Source organism: Budorcas taxicolor, chromosome 11, assembly GCF_023091745.1.
Source record: "Budorcas taxicolor isolate Tak-1 chromosome 11, Takin1.1, whole genome shotgun sequence".
Lineage (NCBI taxonomy): Eukaryota > Metazoa > Chordata > Mammalia > Artiodactyla > Bovidae > Budorcas > Budorcas taxicolor.
Window position 1 is genome coordinate 89,007,043 of NC_068920.1, and position 20,464 is coordinate 89,027,506.

Sequence of the window (20,464 nt, forward strand, 5' to 3'; positions counted from 1 at the left end):
CTGTAGCCCACCAGGCTCTTCTGTCCATACGATTCTCCAGGCAAGAATACTGGACTGGCTTGCCATGCCCTCCTCCGGAGGATCTTCCCGACCCAGGGATCAAACCCACATCTCTTATGCCTCCTGTATTGGCAAGCAGGTTCTTTACCACTAGCACCACCTGGAAGCCCAAAATTAAATATATGCTAATATATGTTCTTCTAGTTTTATAGTTCAAAAGTATTTAATTCTTTATTCAATATGGAATTCACTGTATGTGGTAGGAAGAGTCTAATATTTACAAGTTATTTAATCATCTAGCATAAAATATCTCTCCTACTGAGTTGTCATACTTTCTTTATCAAATATAGAGATCTTATGTATTCTGGAGCCTGTTTTTGAGCTCAGTTCAGTCATCTCAGCTCCTCTTTCAGATGTTCACTGTATGTCTCCCCCCTCACACTGCTAAGTTTCTAGTTACAAATAAATAACTAAAGTCCATCCAAACACCCTGAAATAACTTCATAGTTTCTCATTCTTCCCTTTTTATTTTTTGGCATCCTACTGATTACTTATCTAAAATAGTTAATTTTTATCAAACACATGTACACATATTTGAAAGTTTTTAGAAACAGGAAAGAATTTTTACATTTTTGAAAAGAAAGAAACTAGGTATACTTTTCTTTCTTATTAATAATACAGTGATCTACTGAATATCTCTGATGGTTTTAATAATTAATTCAACAAATACTATGCACTCTGTGTGAGCCATTTTCCTAGATGCTCAGTATACAAGGCAAGAACAGACAAAAATCCCCCCCTTTGTGACGTTTGCGTTCTGCGGGGAGACAGATGAAAACGTGGTAAGTAAACTTTTAGATGCAGTGTATCAGATGGCGATGAGCACTATGAAGAAAGACAAACCAAGAAAGGGGGACAGGGAATTCTGAACAAGTGACTAGGGATGACCTCAATAAGAAGTCATGTGAATCAAGAGCTAAAGAAAGTAAAAGAGCCTTTACTTTTCTTCTATAACTTTACAAATGTGTTACTTACATTGCCACCCCCAGTGTATCTTCAGATATATTTTAAGTATATCTTGAATCAACACATTAATCATTCATTGCCTTTCTACTATGATGAGTGAAATGTTAATCTTGACATCTCAAAAGGAATCACTGCCTATTTTAAATATCAAATTCATCATGAGTTTATGGTCTATCAATATACTTACAGGAGTGAAGCAGCCTGTTGGAAACCTTTGAACCGTAGAACGAAATACGAAGCTCCTATATTAAAAAAAAAAAAAAAGATACGATTTTCCAAACATATTTTTAAATGTAAGGATCTTTAACATATTCTTATTAAATATTTTAAAATGCTAATCTGAATATAATGGGCATAAATGAGGTTTAAAAGTCATTAGTGTTGGCTGTTAAGTATGTAAATAGAAAGGCATGAGTGAAATTAGTAAAAGCAACTTAATCAGTACTTAGTTACCTGGAAGCTTGCTTGGGAACTGGTGGAGGAAGCAGCTCGTATTGCCCTGGCGAAAGCTTAACTGACTACACAGAACAGACAAGGACACCAATAAAAGATTAACAGAGGTCCCAAACTCACTTTGTTATCTATCGTTCATATAATTTATTTTATGACCATACCAACATTGTATCATTTATTTTCTACTTTAAGAATGGAAAAGGTATATTTTCAAAGGTAGAGCTTAAAAACACTTAACAGATACTCGCTTTACGTGGTGAATTTTATGACAGTACGCCTGCAGTGGTATGTAGAAAAATGTTGTACAATTAATCACATTTTAAGTATACTTGATTCAACAAATCCAATCGACCACAAAACAGTGAGCCTGCTCTGCTGGTAAAGAACTGCAAGGAGTGGCGGGAAATACAGGCCATGTTCTCATAATACATAAACAATTCTAACATAAAACACTATAACCAATACTAAAAGTTAAAGACTGGACATCTGGGGGTAGAGAGAGATTAACCCAACTGGGTGACGCATAGCTAATATCACATGCTCAGTGGTGAAAAGCTGTTCCTCTGAGTCCAGGAACAGAATAGGGGTGCCTAAGTCTCCATTCCTATTCAACATAGTACTGGAAGTCCTAGCGAGTAATTCTGCAAGAAAAAGAAATAAAAGGTATCCAAATTGTAAAGGAAGTAGTAAAATTGTCCTTGTTTGCAGATGACATGATCTTACATATAAAATACTCTAAAGGACTCCCGGCTTCCCAGGTGACTCAGTGGTAAAGAATCTGCCTGCCAATACAGACATACAGGGTTGATCCCTGGGTTGGGAAGATCCCCTGGAGAAGGAAATGGCAACCCACTCCAGTATTCTTGCTTGGGAAATCACGTGGACAGAGGAGACTGGTGAGCCACAGTCCATGGGTTCACAAAAGAGTCCATGGGTTCACAACTTAGCAACTAAACAACAAAGAACCCCACCAAAAAACTGTTTGAACTAATGACAAAATCAGTAAAGCTGCAGGATACAAAAACAACACAGAAATCAGTTGAGTTTATATACTAATAATGAACTATCTAAAAAAAATTAAGAAAACAAGCTCATTTACAATAGCATCAAAAATGTAACGTAGTTAGGAATAAACCTGACTAAGGAGATGGAAGATCTGTACACTGAAAAGTATCAGACACTGATGAAAGAAGCTGAAGACACAAATAAATGGAAAGATATACCATGGTTATGGATTCAAAGAATTAATACTGTTAAAATATCTAAATTATCCAAAGCAATCTACAGATTCAGTGCAGTCCCTATCATAAAACAGCATTTTTTCAAAGATATAGAAGAAATAACTCTAAAATCAACATAGAACCACAAAGGGCCCCAGATAATCAAAGCAATCTTGAGAAAGAACAAAGCTGAAGATATCACACATTCTGATTTCAAACTATACTGCAGAGCTATGGTAATCAAAACAGTATGTTACTAGCATAAAAACAGACACATAGACTAATGGAACAAAATACAGAGCCCAGAAATAAATCCAGACAGAAATAGCCAACTAATCTTTGACAAGGGCACCAAGAATACACAATAAGGAAGCTATAGTCTCTTCAATAAATGGTATCTGGGAGACTGGAGATCCATGTGCAAAAAACAAAATTAGACCCTTCAAAATTACTGAATGCTTAAGTGTAACATGCTGCTGCTGCTGCTGCTAAGTCACTTCAGTCATGTCCGACTCTTTGTGACCCCAGAGACGGCAGCCCACCAGGCTCCCCCGTCCCTGGGATTCTCCAGGCAAGAACACTGGAGTGGGTTGCCATTTCCTTCTCCAATGCATGAAAGTGAAAAGTGAAAGTGAAGTCACCCCCTCAGTTCAGTTCAGTTCAGTCGCTCAGTCATGTCCGACTCTCTGCGACCCCATGAATAGCAGCACGCCAGGCCTCCCTGTCCATCACCAACTCCCGGAGTTCACTCAGACTCACGTCCATCGAGTCAGTGATGCCATCCAGCCATCTCATCCTCTGTCATCCCCTTCTCCTCCTGCCCCCAATCCCTCCCAGCATCAGAGTCTTTTCCAATGAGTCAGCTCTTTGCATGAGGTGGCCAAAGTACTGGAGTTTCAGCTTCAGCATCATTCCCTCCAAAGAAATCCCAGGGCTGATCTCCTTCCGAATAGACTGGTTGGATCTCCTTGCAGTCCAAGGGACTCTCAAGAGTCTTCTCCAACACCACAGTTCAAAAGCATCAGTTCTTTGACGCTCAGCCTTCTTCACAGTCCAACTCTCACATCCATACATGACCACTAGACAGCATATTAAAAAGCAGAGACATTACTTTGCCAACAAAGGTTTGTCTAGTCAATGCTACGGTTTTTCCAGTAGTCATGTATAGATGTGAGAGTTGGACTATAAAGAAAGCTGAGTGCCGAAGAATTGATGCTTTTGAACTATGGTATTGGAGAAGACTCTTGAGAGTTCGTTGGACTGCAAGGATATCCAACCACTCCATCCTAAAGGAGATCAGTCCTGAGTATTCATTGGAAGGACTGATGTTGAAGCTGAAACTCCAATACTTTGGCCACCTGATGTGAAGAGCTGACTCATTTGAAAAGACCCTGATGATTTTCAAGATTGAGAGTAAGAGGAGATGGGGACGACAGAGGATGAGATGGTTGGATGGCATCACCGACTCAATGGACATGAGTTTGGGTAGACTCTGGGAGTTGGTGATGGACAGGGAGGCCTGGCGTGCTGCAGTTCATGGGCTCGCAAAGAGTCGGACACGAGTGAGTGACTGAACTGAACTGTGCACTTTGGTGGAAATATAAAATGGTATGGCCATTATGGAAAACAGTATGGAGATTCCTCAAAAATCAAAAACAAAACTACCATATCATCCAGCAGTCCCACTTCTGGGTATATATCCAAAGGAAACAAAATCCATATTTGGAAGAGATATCTTCAGTGTACATTCACTGCGGCATTATTCACGACAACCGAGCTATGGAAATAAACTAGGTGTCCATCCACGGTTGAATGGGTAATGAAAATGTGATATATAGCCCCTTACTGTATATATTATGTTGTTCAGCCGTTAAAAAAAAAGGAAACCCTAGCATTTGCAACAACATGGATGAACCTGGAGAGCACTATTCTAAGTCGAATAAGCCAAACAGAGGAAGACGAATACCATTTTGTAACACTGATGTGTGGAATATGAAAGGGTTGTACTCATAGAAACACAGGGTAAAATGGTGGTTCCAGGAGCTGACAGATGGCGGAAATAGAGAAATGTTGGTCAAAATACAAACTTTATTATAAGATAAATAAGTTCTGGAGATCTAATGCACAGCACAGTGACTACAGTTAATAATACTGTATTGTACACTTGAGAATTGCTGGGAGAGTACATCTTATGTGTTTTTATCACACACACACACACACAATGGTAACTGTGTGAGGTGATCGATGTGTTAATTAACTTGACAGTGGTAATCATTTCACAATTTATACATATATCAAATCATGTTGTACACCTTAAATATGTTCAATTTTATTTGTCAGTTATACCTCAGTAAAGCTGGGTTGGGGGGAGAAATAAATAAATCTAACTGGGTGATATAAAGATGGTAAAGACAGCAAGATTTGAGTATGCTTTAAAGAAAGGTAAGACTTCCTTGAGCGGGGCAAGGGGGAGATCCTAAGAAGGAAGAACATTGTAGAACAGACTGTCTCTCTGCCCATTGTGAAACTTGTTATAAACTACCTGGATAGCTCCATTATTCCTGGGTCTGTGGATGTCAGCCCAGAGTAAGAGAAGTAAGGGAGAGTTAGGAACTGGTAAGTATAGAACTGGTAAACTGGCTCTGTGAAGGGAGGGATGGAGAAAAAGAAAGAGAATGAGAAGCCAGGGGAAGACAGATGGGAACTTCCTGTGTTCAAGGAGTTGGCAGGGAGGAGTTGAATCCGTCTCAAAACAGACACTCTTCTTCCACCCCTATTAATTTAAAATCAGATTTAAAAATACAATACTGCTCTTGTTGGAAACGAGACGTTCATATCCTGGTGTTATCTGCCTCATGTAAGTTCACCTACTGTATCTGATCCTACAGCTATCTTTCTTATATTAATACAGAATTTTGACTGCAGAGGCATTTTCTGTGGATTCAGTGATAAGAACAGTAAATACAAATTTTATGATGAAATAGACACAATGTCCTAATGCACCTGTGCATTGTTAATTGCTCACTTGACAGAATAAACATCTAGGGAACATAGGTATTTATTATTATTCTTATATGCTGGAAGCATAGAAATGTATTTTAAGCAGGGGGCTTTCTTGGGGGGCACAGCATTCTACTTCTTGATTTTGATGACGATGACACAGGTGTTTGCTTTCTACTTACTTTACACTGTGAATGCATGCTTCATGCTCCTTGCTCTCTGCCCCCTCTCTCTCCCACTCAGGCACCTTATATACACATATACAGGAGGAGAAGGAAGAAAGAGAACTGAAAGGTGAGGGGGAAAAAAACTTTAAAGCCACTCTTCATTCATCTATACTCAGCAATTGCCTAAGATTTTTTTCAATGAAGCAATCATGGAAAAACTCTTAGCCTTACTCTAGAAAGGAATACTGGTTATCCATAGCTTCTTTATTTGTCCTGCTTTACTTGGCATTGGCCACTCTTTGCTATTCAATATAGCTGCGGGAGGACTAAGACTTTTCCAGGAAGTCTTAAATACTCAGCTGCCTTACATAAGAGATTGCTTCTCTGTTCTTCGCTGAACATGTTGCAAGCTATCTGGAGGGCTCCCTTGTCCATATATGTAAAGCATGTTTGCATGCATGCATTTATATACAGTAAGTACATTTTACTCTAATTCCTACCTATGCTTCTTCATTCCTCACTTGTAATGTAAGGCTCAGAGAATCTAGACAATATGCCCATAAAAACAGCTACTCCTAGTTAATCAATGTTTCAATCCATGCTGATTAGGCACTCAGAAATCCTGCAGTAGCTTGGAGTCACAGAAAAAGACAGGAAGCTATTAGTGTGGATATGTATTTCAGTTGTGTTGTACCAACTCCAAGGTCAGAAAATTGGGGTAAATTAAAAGAGCCAACCCTACTCATTAGGATGACGGAGGAAAATGCTCTAATTTCATTCTTTCACACGTGGTTGTCCAGTTTTCCCAGCATCAATACTAAAGACACAGTCTTTTTCCCACTGTATATTCTTGCATCCTTTGTTGTAACTTAATTAACCGTAAAGGCATGGTTTTATTTCTGGGCTCTCTATTCTGTCCCATTTATCTATGCCATTACTATACTGTTTTGATCACTGTAACTTTGTAGTATAGTTTGAAATCAGAGAGGGTGATAACTCTGGCTTTGTTGTTTTGCCTCAAGATTGCTTTCACTATTCAAGGTCTTTTGTGGTTCTATATAAATTGTAGGATTATGTTCTAGTTATGTAAAAAAAAAAATTCATGGGTGTTTTGACAGGTATTATATTAAATCTATAGATTGGTTTGGGTAGTACAGACATTTCAACTATATTAACTCTTCTGAACAATGAACATGGGATATCTTTCCATTTCTTTGCATCATGATGCATGGAAAAAATTCAAAATATATTTCAAAGGAAAAAGAAAAGTTCTGGTTTCTGCTAATGGCAGGCTAGGTTATTTGGATGATGAACCTTCCCACTGTAGACAACTACTAGAAATGAGGGACAAAATATACAAAATAAACAAGAGCTTTTAACGAGATATGAAACTGATAATAAAGTCATAAGGAATATAAGATCCCTACACCAAGAGATGGGCTTCCCAGGTGGCGCTAGTGGTAAAGAATCCACCTGCCAAGACAGGAGACATCAGAGACTCAGGTTCTATCCCTGGGTCAGGAAGATCCCCTGGAGAAGGGCATGGCAACGCACTCCAGCTTCTTGCCTGGAGAGTCCCAGGGACTGAGGAGCCCGGAGGGCTATAGTCCATGGGGTCGCAAGAGAGTCAGACACAACTGAGCAACTGAGCAACAAAAACCAAGAGATAGCAAGAAACCAGAGATACAAATGGCCTAGTTTTGCTCAAAGGATTTAAGCTGGTCCAGACTAAACTCAGCAGAGGAACAGACCTGGATTTGAGTGAACTTTAGAGCCCTAGAAGAATCCAGAGGCCAAAGCTTGGATCATCGATGATGGTGATCTGGTGGGAGTCCTACCCACAGAAACTGGAGGCCCAAAAGGGAGTTTCCTGAAAGCCACCCTCCCACCTCACCCCAGTGCTAAGGGGAGTACAGCAAGAGATGTCTTGGTGCTACGCAGAACTGAGACAACAGGGAGAAACCCATCCTTGAAAGAGTATGACCGTGGGCTGGTTCCTTTCATGGATTCTGGTCCAAATTCCCATCACTAGAGTGACCCAAGAATATATAAGCAGTGTATTTCAAGTGGCACCACCCTAAATATTAGCAGAAACCAAAAACAAACTTTCTCTGAAGGAAAAACACTTTCATCTTAGGGAATCCAAGGAAACAACCTTTCAGGGGCAATGAACAATGCACAGTCAAAGATAATCACACATCCAGGGAAACAAAATGATGAAGGCCCAGTCGGATTTCAGAAATACAAGCAATCAATTCATTCCATGCATTCAACAAATATTAACCAATCAGACACTATTCTAGAGGCAAAAATGTTAACAGTGAACAAAACAGATAAGTATTCAGGCCATCATAAAGCTTTACTCTCATGGGAGGAGGCAGACAACAAATAATAAATGCAAACTGTAAATAAATTATATAGTATACTGATGGCTCTAGGTTCTTAGGAAACAAAAGAGGAGGGCAGGAAAGGTCGGGGTGTCAGATGGCCAATTTAAATGAAGCTCATTGAGAAAGTGACCCTTGAACAAAGATTTGAAGATGGAGAGGGAATAAGTCACATGGATATCTGTGATAAGAGCATTCTAGATGAAGGAAGATCCGTTGCAAAGACATGAGGTTGGATTGGGAGTAGCAAAGTCAAGAAGCAGCCTGGAAGAGGCCATTGGTCAGGACCAGAATGAGGGGAGACACAAGAGTTGAGGTCACAGATGAAGCCAGTTCACCATCAACCTGCTGGCCTTGAAAAGAGCCACTCAGAGATCACACCCACTGTTACAAAGAGTAAACCTAGAAGTTCTCAATCAAATTTTTTTTTTTTTTTACTTCCCTCCTTCCCCAGGGGACATTTGAACAATGTCTGAAGACAGTTTTGGTTGTTGCAACTGGGAGGTATGCTTAGTCACTCAATCGTGTCCAACTCTTTGCAACCCCATGGACTGTAGCCCACCAGGTTTCTCCACCCACGAGGATTCTCCAGGCAAGAACACTGGAGTGGGTTGCCATTCCCTCCTCCAGGGGATCTTCCCAACCCAGGGATTGAACCTAGGTCTCCTGCATTGTAGGGCAGATTCTTTACTGTCTAAGCCACTAGCGAAGAACAACTGGGAGCGGGGGGCTGCTAACTGGCATCTAATTATCCTGAAATGCTGTTACACATCCTACAAAGCATAGGACTTCCCCCTACCACAAAGAATTATCCTGTCCAAAAAGTCAACAGAGCCAAGGGTGAGAAACCCTGAATTTGACATAAAACAGAGAAGTCAAAACAACAACTGGATATACAAGCCTGGAGTTCAACAGAGAAGTCTGGGCAGGAGATAAACATTCGGAAATCACAAACAAACAGCTGGTGTTCAAAGCCTTGAGACTAAATCAGATCAGCAGGGAGGGAGAGCAGATGGGGAAGAGGTATGCATGCCTGGGCCTCCAAATGGAAGAAGGCAGGAAGGAGGGGCTGAACAAGCCAAAAGGCTGAGAAGAGAAAAAAAGAATGAGGATTGAGGAGGAGGTGTTTAGGATTTGGAAAGAAGAAAGATGTGAGAGAAACCTACCTCAGGAGAATGGGAGAGTAAACAGATTAGGGACTGAACGACAGCAATTCTGTACCCATGGGTGGTAAAGAATTGAAAATGGGACTAGTCATTCAGCTATACAAATGCAGGGTCCAAGTGCACAGAGAGATCTGACCAGGGTTGTGACTTTGCCAAACAAGATGAGCCATCAAGAGGTCAAGGAATCGAGGCTGTGTGCAGGGAGTAACTCTAATGAGTAACTATGGAACTTAAGCTTTGAAAGGAAGGAAAATATCAGCAAGGTGAGAGGCAATGAAAGGTGGTTGTGTAAGCAGATAGGGTCTTGGACAGACACATGCTGCACACACATGCACACACTTGCACAAGCTCGTCCAGAGCCTGTGGATGGTGGGGACACCCAAGGCATGACAGTGATTCGAGGCCTTGAGAGCAGCAGCAATAATTCTTCCTTCTCTGCTCTTTGGCTTGGTTGTATCTTTTGGTTCAACATCTACCAAGAGGCAAAACCATTTTTCCAGTAACAGCAGGACCAGTGGATTGTAGACTGGGGGGAACAGAAAAATTGTGGAGGCTGGGATGCCAGAGTGAGGAAGGCAGAAGATCTGGGGACAGTGATCATAGCGCAACGCATGCAACTGAAATTAAGGATGGCTGAAATGATTGGGGTCAAAAAAAAATCTAAGGAGGGAGTGGCTGAAGTGAAGAGTTCAAAACACTGAGAAGCCAGATTGTTGGAAAATCATCATCATCTCTGAATGTACTGAAATTATGACAGGAGTAGTGGAAAGAGTGGCAGGGAGCAAAGGAGCTATAAGGTCGAGGAAGTAACCCAGGGGTTAGCAACACTGGGGAAAATCAGGTCATAAAACCACATACTGTAGAGACATGGTCCCACTTTTGAATATTTGAATATACATGCTAAAATAAAAATATACTATTTCTCTGATGAGAAAAAAAATGATTGTAAAAATTTTAGGTGCATATCAAATACTCTTTGGAAAGAGCCAGATATAGATGAGTATATACACAGACATGGGGCTTCCCTAGTGACTCAGCAGTAAAGAACCCACTTGCAGTGCAGAAGACTGCCTGCAATGCAGGAGACGTGCGTTCGATTTCTGGGTTGGGAAGATTCCTTGGAGAAGGAAATGGCACCCCACTCCAGTATTCTTGCTGGGAAATCCCATGGACAGAGGAGCCTGGCGGGCTACAGTCCATGGGGTCGCAAAGAGTCAGACACGACTGAGTGACTGAACAACCACTGTGCACAGACACACACACGTGAAAATATAAATATAAACACACAGATGATTCTTCGATACAGATTCTCTAGTTGAATCATATGCTTCAGAATAAAGGTGTTAAAAATAGTAAAAACTTTCTTACAAATAAAGAACAGAATTAATGAGGTATAACGGGACTATTCTATTAAGAATTATGAAGCCCGAGAATGCTGATCTTAGTAAATAACAATAATGTATACTGTATCTACCACCTTGAATTCAAATGACTGTTTTACTGAGTTCTGCCATTAAAAAATCAGAATTATGAATTTTATTGGTGAGTAAACAGAGTTACATCTGAATATCTCTCCTCTTGTGAATATGTTATCATATACCTTTGAAATAGAAAATTAGGAAAACATTTGATTCTTCTAGTTTCTGGAGCTCAAGCCTTTCTGGGAGGTGGAAGAGAGAGGAGAAAGAAAAAAAGGAAATAAGGAAAGTATTTTTAGAACATTTTATCCATCCCTCTGGATAAGCCAAATTCTTTTGGTCTTCTAAAGCATTAAATTTTGCCTAATACCAACCATCTATTTTTTCTTCTCTCAGCAGTGGGCCTGTGTCTACCTTCAGAAACCTAAAAAAGTCAGAAGAGAGGAAGCAGAAGGGAAGTAAATGGTGGAGGAGGCTGAGGAAGAATGATTTTTGCATAGGATGTGGCCAAGACAATTTCACATATCGCCTAGTTACCTGATACCAAGCCATAAAAGTCTATGTATAATTCAGTGCTTGTATTCATCCACTGAACCGAACAGGACAAGATTTACCCTGTGCACATTCATCATTCTGTCCTGTTTCAAAGCCATAATTTGCAAAGCCTTAGGAAAGGTTCATTGCTTGGACACAACATGGGTTCATTTTGCTGAAGATTTCTTGTCCATTCTAATAACCACAACCCCTTCCATTCAATTCAACCTCCACGTGGCAATGCATCGTCTCAGATTATGATCATACTATCCTGATAAGGTTGTAAAGACTCATACATATTATTAGCTCCTTTATAAATAGAAGATATTATGGCCCAAAGTCCCAAATGACAAAGTCCATGTCTCAACTCCACCCTTCTTGTGAAATGCCTCCTTTGGGTTCCACCCACTGAAACCCTGCCCCTCATTCAAGGCCAGAGGCACGAGGTAGACTGAACTGAACTGAACTGATATATATATGTATAACTGAATCACTCTGCTGTCCACCTGAAACTAACACAACACTGTAAGCCAACTATGTTGTTCAGTCACTAAGTCATGTCTGAGACTTTGCAACCCCATGGACTGAAGCACGCCAGGCTTCCTTGTCCTTCACTGTCTCCTGGAGTTTGCTCAAATCCATTTCCTTGAGTGGGTGATGCTATCTAACGATACTTTAATAAAAAATAATAACAAAATAAAATTGGGTCAACCATAAAAAAGCACTGCCTTCTTTATAAGCTATGCACCTTGGAACCAGTTACTTCATCCCTATTCACCTCAGTTTTCTCATCTGTAAAATGGGGGTGACATCCATCTTGCCTATTTCAGAATGCCTGGGAAGAACTACTAACAGAATATACGTGGAAGCTCACAGTAAATTATTAAGAGCCACAGGAATGTTATATATTATCCAAGGTCCAACTTCAGTCCTACTCAATCCAGGGAGCATTCTAGCCTTTCAATCCCACCTTCACTGAGCTCTCTCTAGGCCTTTCCTGCAACACCATTTATCTCAGCACTTGATCTATTTGCTCTTGTATTGTTACTTAAATATTTCTATGTCAGAAACATCTTCCCTTTACAGAACCTAGCCCAGGGCTATAAGCAGCCATGCTCAGTATCCTTAATGTGATGCATGAACTGGTAGAGCTTAGAGTACAACCTGACTCTACTGATATCACAATGCTCATTTCTGCAAGAAATTCTTGCAAAAGCTTTCCTATGGTGTATAGTCATATTCACACTCTAATATGAGGACAAGTCACTGAAAGGCAGTTTTCTCTTTAAGAAAAAGAGGACACACCATATCAACTGCTTGAAGAGACCAGAAGCATGGCCCCATCATAGATAAGACCCCAAGTCAGGGGAATCCTACCAAGAGTGCCTAGCAAGGAAAAAAAAAATTCCCATGTCCACGTTAGGCTGAGAAGGGAAACATCTTGCTGGACATATTTGCAAGTGAAGCACGCTTTGTTTGATTTCTGGAAGAAATAAGGCATCCTATAGATTTTCAATTTCTCCTGGGGAAGATACTAAGTATAGAGAATATTTTCCTCTGGGCCTCTTGATAGCTTTCCCACACAAAGCCAACTGCTACTAGCACTTTACCTGATCTCTGTAAACCAGCATGCTGGGACTTGACCGTGGTTTGTCCTTAAATGAGTAAGTGGCCACTTGCTTCTTTAACAAGTCCAAGAAGTCAGGAGGCATGTACTGGGGAAGGTCATTTAGCACCGGATCATTTCTTTGCAAAAGAGGTGGTTTTTTCCTTCCTTCATTTTTAAAATTGTAGGTTGCTATCACTGGATTTAACAGGGATTCTTCAATAAAAGTTTTCAAGTGGTAAGTGCCAGGATTAGGAGTGTTCTGTGGAGAATTGATATCATTTTTCAAGTTAGTATGTAAATTGGTAACATCTCCTAAAGCATCATTCTTTCAAAGGTCACTCCTAAGTAGCATTTCTCTTTGTTTTACTTAGAGAAATGTTTTAATAAAATTCCATCAAGCAAACACTCCCCACAGAACAACATTTCAAGACAATCATGATGACTTCCTTTCTGCGACAATTGCTTAACTATAGCAAATGGGTTATGGCCATAGATAAAGCTTTAACTTTTTAAAAAGTAGCCTCAAAGATACTTAAATTTGAGATTCTATTTGACTATCAATGTCAGGTCTCTCATGAGAACCCTCTGGATAAGTTTCCTGACTAAATAGAAGTTATCCTACTTCAGCTTAGTGGATAGATACCACGTGTTTCTTTCTAACCAAGTGGGAAGCTATGGGATAATAACACGAGATTGAGGATGAACTGGCAGAACATATGGTCTAATTAGTCCAATAAGAGGTTTGGGACTTTCAAATCACAACCACAGTATGGCTGAATGGCCAGGCCCGACAGTTTAGTCACTGCTGCTTTTGTGACCATCTTCCCACTGAGCACTCGACTCAGTTATACCATTAAAATTAGTTCCATTCCAAAGAGGCTTTGGTCCCTAGGGCCCCTCTGTTATGGAAAGGTGTGAATAGAAAACATTTCTGCCACACAGAAATAATGTATCTTGAGAGAAGGATCCTTCTGGTCATCTTTCTTTCCTATATCACCATCTTGCTTTCACACATTGACCATGTTAACACAAGCTATCATGGGCTCTTACTTTTTGAAGAAGTAAGATAAAAACTGAAGTCAAACACCTTTCCAGAATGCCTAAGCTTAGTTGGCTTTATCAAGATAACCTGTAGTGTAAAACACCTAGACTCCTATAGTTGTTTTACTTCCAAGGTTTACTGCATTCAAACTTTAGTTTCTCAGTCATGTGCTGATACTAAAATTATCAATATAAAACAAGCCCAGGTAGATTTGAACAACCATTGTTTCCTTAAAATTAAATATTAGTGATTTAAAAGGTCAGACTCAAATACTGATTCAAATAGGAAAGGATGAAAATACACATACCGTTAATGCTGTTCTCCACCATCCTTCTCTTTCAAAAGATGATGACTTCTGGGTTGGTTTCTATTAGTAAACATAAAAATGTACTTATTCATTTGAGAAGTGATCACTAGAAGTTAAATATCACTTATAAAACATGTACTTGAAGAAACTGGTACTGTATGAAACTGGTCACCCTGAATGAAAACAAGAGCTCCATAATCAATTTTGCCTATAATATTTCCTTAAATTGCTATTTTAAGATCTTAAGTGCTTTTTAAGCATCTAAATTTCCTTTGGGTGAATTAGAGTAATAAACATCCCCATCACAGGACAAGATGGTTAGATGGCATCACTGACTCAATGGCATCACACACTTGATGGAGTTTGAGGAAGCTTCAGGAGTTGGTGATGGACAGGGAAGCCTGGCATGCTGCAGTCCATGAGGTCGCAGAGTCGAACACGACTGAGCAACTGAACTGAACTGAACTGAACCGTCCCCATCTCACCAAGATGTCATAAGAATAATTAGGTGACAAAATTTGGTGCTCTTAGGAAGCAAAGCGGAGAAGGCAATGGCATCCCACTCCAGTTCTCTTGCCTGGAAAATCCCATGGACGGAGGAGCCTGGTAGGCTGCAGTCCATGGGGTCGCTAAGAGTTGGGCACAACTGAGCGACTTCACTTTCGATTTTCACTTTCATGCATTGAAGAAGGAAGTGGCAACCCACTCCAGTGTTCTTGCCTGGAGAATCCCAGAGACAGAGGAGCCTAGTAGGCTGCCGTCTGTGGGGTTGCACAGAGTCGGACACGACTGACGTGACTTAGCAGCAGGAAGCAAAGCGGAGAAGGCAATGGCACCCCACTCCAGTACTCTTGCCTGGAAAATCCCATGGACAGAGGAGCCTGGTGGACTGCCGTCTATGGGGTCACAGTCAGACATGACTGAAGCAACTTAGCAGCAGCAGCGGGAAGCAAAGAGTTATGTAAACCCAAAATTGTTTAATTGTTATTATGATTTATGGCTCAGGGAGCTCAAGGTAAAAATGTATAGACATCCAATTAATGTAATATTGGGGCTCAAATTCCTGGCCATATTGCAAATGTTGAAAGTGCCATTTTCTAGATTTCCATATGCTATGACTTGGGTTTGAACTCCAGCTCAGCGACTATCTAGGTACACTAGGCAAGTTAACCCTCATGAACCTCAGCTTCCTCTTAGGAGGACAAAAGGCACCAGAGCTGGCACAAAAATAAGGCATCATGAAGACCTGTACCCACAACCAGGACTCAGTAAGTGGTGGCTTTTATTTTTAATACCTTATCTGCCAAGTTAAGAAGAAAATTATTTTGGTGCTTCACTGTCAACAGTGAAGACAACAGAACGCAGTTGCTTAGTTTTTTCCTTTTGTTATTTCCACTAGGGAAAATCGTTAAAATACTGAGTTTCACTTTCATTTAGAATGCTTTTTTATTGCTATGAAATACAGGTCATCTCAAGCAACAAGGCATTAAAAATAATAATCTAATCAGTAAACTGATATAATTCATTCTTCCTAACATATATCCATGTAAAAGGAACTCTGGGCTTCAGTTTTACTATGAAATATAGGCATTTCTCTGAAAAAGCATTGCTTCATATGCACTGCTAAGTCTGAATTTCTTCCTATACATTCCCTGTATTAGATTTATGTTGAATCTTCTCTGTTGCACATTTATAGTCACAGAAATTGAACGTTTTCAGGCAAGTTAAGACAGGCCTCCACCACTACCTCAGTTCAGTTCAGTTCAGCTGCTCAGTCGTGTCCGACTCTTTGCGACCCAGTGAATCGCAGCACGCCAGGCCTCCCTGTCCATCACCAACCCCCGGAGTTCACTCAAATTCATGTCCGTTGAGTCGGTGATGCCATCCAGCCATCTCATCCTCTGTCGTCCCCTTTTCCTCTTGCCCCCCAATCCCTCCCAGCATCAGAGTCTTTTCCAATGAGTCAACTCTTCGCATGAGGTGGCCAAAGTACTGGAGTTTCAACTTCAGCATCAGTCCTTCCAGTGAACAACTAGGACTGATCTCCCTTAGGATGGACTGGTTGGACCTCCTTGCACCACTATCTAGGGCAAGGGAAACGAAGCGTGAAGAAGGGAGAAGTAAACATGACACATCTGAAGGAAGGTACCTGGCAGCTGCTGTTTTGTTTAGCCCAAGACAGGTGACCTCAACTTCCCCTATCTCCCACTTCATATTCACTTTAGGGGTGAATTACTTTACACAAGTTAGCTAAACATCCCTTGCCCAAATTTATTTAAAAACTAAACAAGACAGTTATGTTTTATAAATACTACAGTAGGAAGCAAGGCAAAAACATGTCCAATTGCCCAAGGAAGGAAAAACCCACTCTCTTGGCAGATGGTGGGGGAGGGAGGGAGACGAAGGAATCTAATAACCCTGTAAAAGCAGTTGTCCAGCGCAAGTTAGCAGTAGGTTAAGACGAGGGTGGCAGGTGGGAAACAGGACAGGAAACAAAGGACGAAGGGGAAAGATAAGTGAGAGCTAGGCAGCAGAAAAGCAAATGAAGGGCACTCAATGATCAGGAAGAAAGGACTGCAGGCGTAGGCAGGGAGGTAGGAAGCGGAGGGGCACCAGGACCCAGGATCAGAGACAGCTGGTGTTTTTGGCGGAGCCCAGCAAGGGGAACAGTGTTTTGAGAATTGAAGGCAGGGAAGGCAGGCGGTACCGAGGCCAAGGCAGAAGCCCCATGCCTCAGGTCTTCCTTACTGCGGTGGAGGTGATGGCGATAGATTGATCCATTGCTGCCTCTTCACTCTAGGCCGAGGCTGCCGTTCGGTTGCCAGGAGGCGCCTCGGGCCGCCGGCTCTCGAGCATGCGCAGGAGACCCGCCAGTAGGTTTGGCTCTGCTGGTGGGGGAAGCGAGGCAGGCACGCCCTGGGACGAGACCGTCACGCACGTGCATGGTAAGAAAATCTCGAGGGCTCAGGAGTCACCAAGAGCCTGCGCCAAGGAGGCTTGTAAAGGAGCTAGAGCATCCCATGATCTCCATCTGCCCTTTCCCAAATCACCTCCATGCTAGGAGATAGCATGCTTAAGGGAAAATCAACCTTAGCATCCGCTTTCTAAGATTGTTTCTAAACTCCTCCAGAAGGAAATTTCTGGGTGTCACTGCTTTGAGAAGTGCAGTGAGCTCTGGATACAATTCTGTGAAACCACGGACCACCCTTTACCCTCTGTATAGACCCTTTTCATTGTCAGCCTATCTTGGCTGTAGCTCCTCAACCTATACATATTTCCATCTTTAAAACCAAATGTCCCCTCAACCTTAATAGTTCGATTACCTGCTGTGTTTCAAATACTTCACATGTATTTAATCCTCAATATAACCCTGTGAATTAGGTATCAATCCCATTTTATGCAGGGGGGAAACAGGCTTCCTTGGACAGTTTAGCACAGCAGACTCTGCATCACACACAGTGGCAGAACCAAGTTCAAATCCAGGCCTGACTCCAGTGCCCGCAATGGTCCACTATACCATGGAGTTTCTGGCTCCTGTCACAAACTTTCAAGAGTAGTGTAGATTCATCTCTTTCCTCACCTGCCCCATACTTCCCTGAAACCGTTACTCTGACATCATACACCTTTAAGTTAAAAACTGCACTTAGTAAATAAACTAGCCAGTTATTCAGTTGCCAAAACCAATGGGGATTCCTCAAGCTCTTAGCAAGCTTGACTTCAGTTCATCACTGCATCGATTCCTTCTCCATCCTTTTTGAATCCCTCTTCTCCCTTACCAGGATTTGTATTTGCTGATTTATTGTCTATAAAGAGGTGAAATATATTGGAACCCACATGGGATAATCATGATTAACTTCACTGAAAGCTTGAACAGTCTTAGCACAATGCATTCAATAATTATTGCCTTTAGAACAAAAGCAAAATTTACAATCTAGTCTCATCTTCCCATTAGAACCTCCTGATCTGAGGTACACTTACAAATCCCAAACATGCCGCCCACCGTGTCTCCCCAAACGCTGACCCTTCTGCCTGAAGTGCTATTCCCTTCTTCATGGTCTGGCAGCCCTCAAGGGTCAGCTCCTCTAAGTCTCTTGAAGCACCCTGTGCCTTCTTTATTGAAGACTCACTGTGACAAACCATGTCTCCCCTAATTGGAAACATATCCAAGCCCTTTCAACACAGTAAGTTTTTTTATGTTAAAACCAGAAAATGGACTATAGCAGCACTTTTCAAATGTGCACATGAAGTATCTGGCAATGTTGTTAAAATACAGACTGAGATTCTCTAACAAGTACTCACAGGTAATCGTGTGGGTGACTTTTCTGGGTTGCAAGAGAGGACACCATTAAACTCCTAAAATACTGGGGCTATTCAATAAATTCATTTAACAAAGCCTTAAAAACAGCCCAAGGGCAGGAGGAGCCAGGCACCAGGTTTGAAATAAAAAGCTGAAGTTGTAAGACCAAGAGACAAGTAAAATACAGAACTTTCACCAAAAGTGATTAAGCCAGTTCATTACTGTGCCTCATTTTACTTTCTTATTTCGGCTGAGCCTGTAAAACTGGCTCAGCAGACTAGGGACTGGTACCCTAGAGACTGAATACAATGAAAGGTACAGAGAAGTCCAGAAACCCATAGAAGGTATGAAATATAAGGGAACACCTAGATGAGAAAATAGTTTTGGGTATTGCAAAAATAGAAACAGCATGGGTCAATGATTTCAAGGACTTTGCCAATAAAACAGACTAAGTATGTAGAATAAACAAAATGTCCCCTTAAGAAAACACTGTCTTGTACAGTATACTGTTTGATTTTCAGGTTACCATAACAGCAGTTTTAAAGGGAGGAGGCCGTTCTCTTTGTGAATACAAGATTACACTACGTAGAGATCAACGGTGCCTATGCTATGCATCAGATTTTTAATAAAAATTCTAGATAAAATACTTCATATTGTAGAATCATTTTTAACTGCACAGTGATAGTTTTGGTTAACTTATCTGAAAGCAAACATGCTACAGATTGTATTGAGAAAAAATTAACAATTACTATGATGCTTCTAATATAAACCACGTAATATGGTTAAGACTTAAAAGATAAGGTTTTTTATAGTTCTGATTTAAGATTATGTAATGCTTAACTGTGTGACTTTTGTTAAGACTACAAGAATATAAAATTAGCAGTGTGATGCGCCCAAGTAACCAAAAAACATGTTTTCCCCTTCCACCTTACCACCTTACTTCAAACTACTGGAACTAGAAAAGCACCAATATTAACTTTGCCTAATTCCCTCATTTTTTAAGGATTGTAACTGATTAACAGCATATAATACAATGCAAATACTAAGAACTGTGCTAAGTGCTGTGTGTGCGCTCAGTCATGTCTGAAGCTATGCTAAGTGCTTTACCTAAGATTATTACAAAAGCCAAGTTAGAAACCACCTGGGTAAATTACACCCATTTTACATGTAAGGTAACGGAGGCTCAGGTAGTACTGACCTCAAGGTTATACAGAACAGTGATCTGACTACTGCTTCAATAAAACTCCAAAGCCCATGTTTAATACTCTGGAGATTACTGTGCCTCAATAGCACATGAAACTTGTATCTAATGAAGGTCTTCCTACTTAATCACCTGCCTAATATGTAATAATACCCTATTAGGATGATCAATTCCTGTAACTTCCCTTGTCCTATTTAAATCATGTCTCTTTTCCTTCACGACCATCCAGTTTTCCGTTTTCTGGCAAGGTAACATTGGTATTAAACTAGTCAACAATGCACAGTAACCTGTCAAACAAACTGCCCTCAAGGAAATTAAATGCCTTGTGGCTTTAACAATCAAGGAACATACTTCAGTGTTTTCATCCTGGCTCTGGTTTGCTACAGATTTAAAACTAATTAGAAAAACAGAAACCTTGATAGCCACCTTTTGTACAAAGAAAGCAATAGTCTAGAAGCAAGGAAAACTTCTAAATAAAACAAAGTTTAGTTACTGTCATGCCACTACCGAAGATATCGGATTTGTAAAACATGTTGAAGATAGTTAGGCACAACAGAAAATTCTTTGTTTTATGTAGTAGAATTAAAAAACACTATGAGCAAAAAATTAGAAAACAGGTGAAACAACTACCCCCTGC

General features: G+C 40.7%; 1 protein-coding gene across 1 annotated transcript in view; it reads right to left on the bottom strand.

Annotated features, from left to right (window-relative positions):
* Positions 1-17,110, bottom strand: part of STPG4 (sperm-tail PG-rich repeat containing 4) — a 35,037-nt gene extending 17,927 nt beyond the window's left edge. The window contains 5 exon segments of the mRNA XM_052648238.1: positions 1,214-1,268; positions 1,480-1,544; positions 12,982-13,239; positions 14,330-14,389; positions 17,078-17,110. Of these exon segments, the coding sequence (XP_052504198.1) occupies positions 1,214-1,268; positions 1,480-1,544; positions 12,982-13,239; positions 14,330-14,389; positions 17,078-17,110 (471 nt within the window).
* Between the last annotated feature and the right edge of the window lie 3,354 nt (positions 17,111-20,464).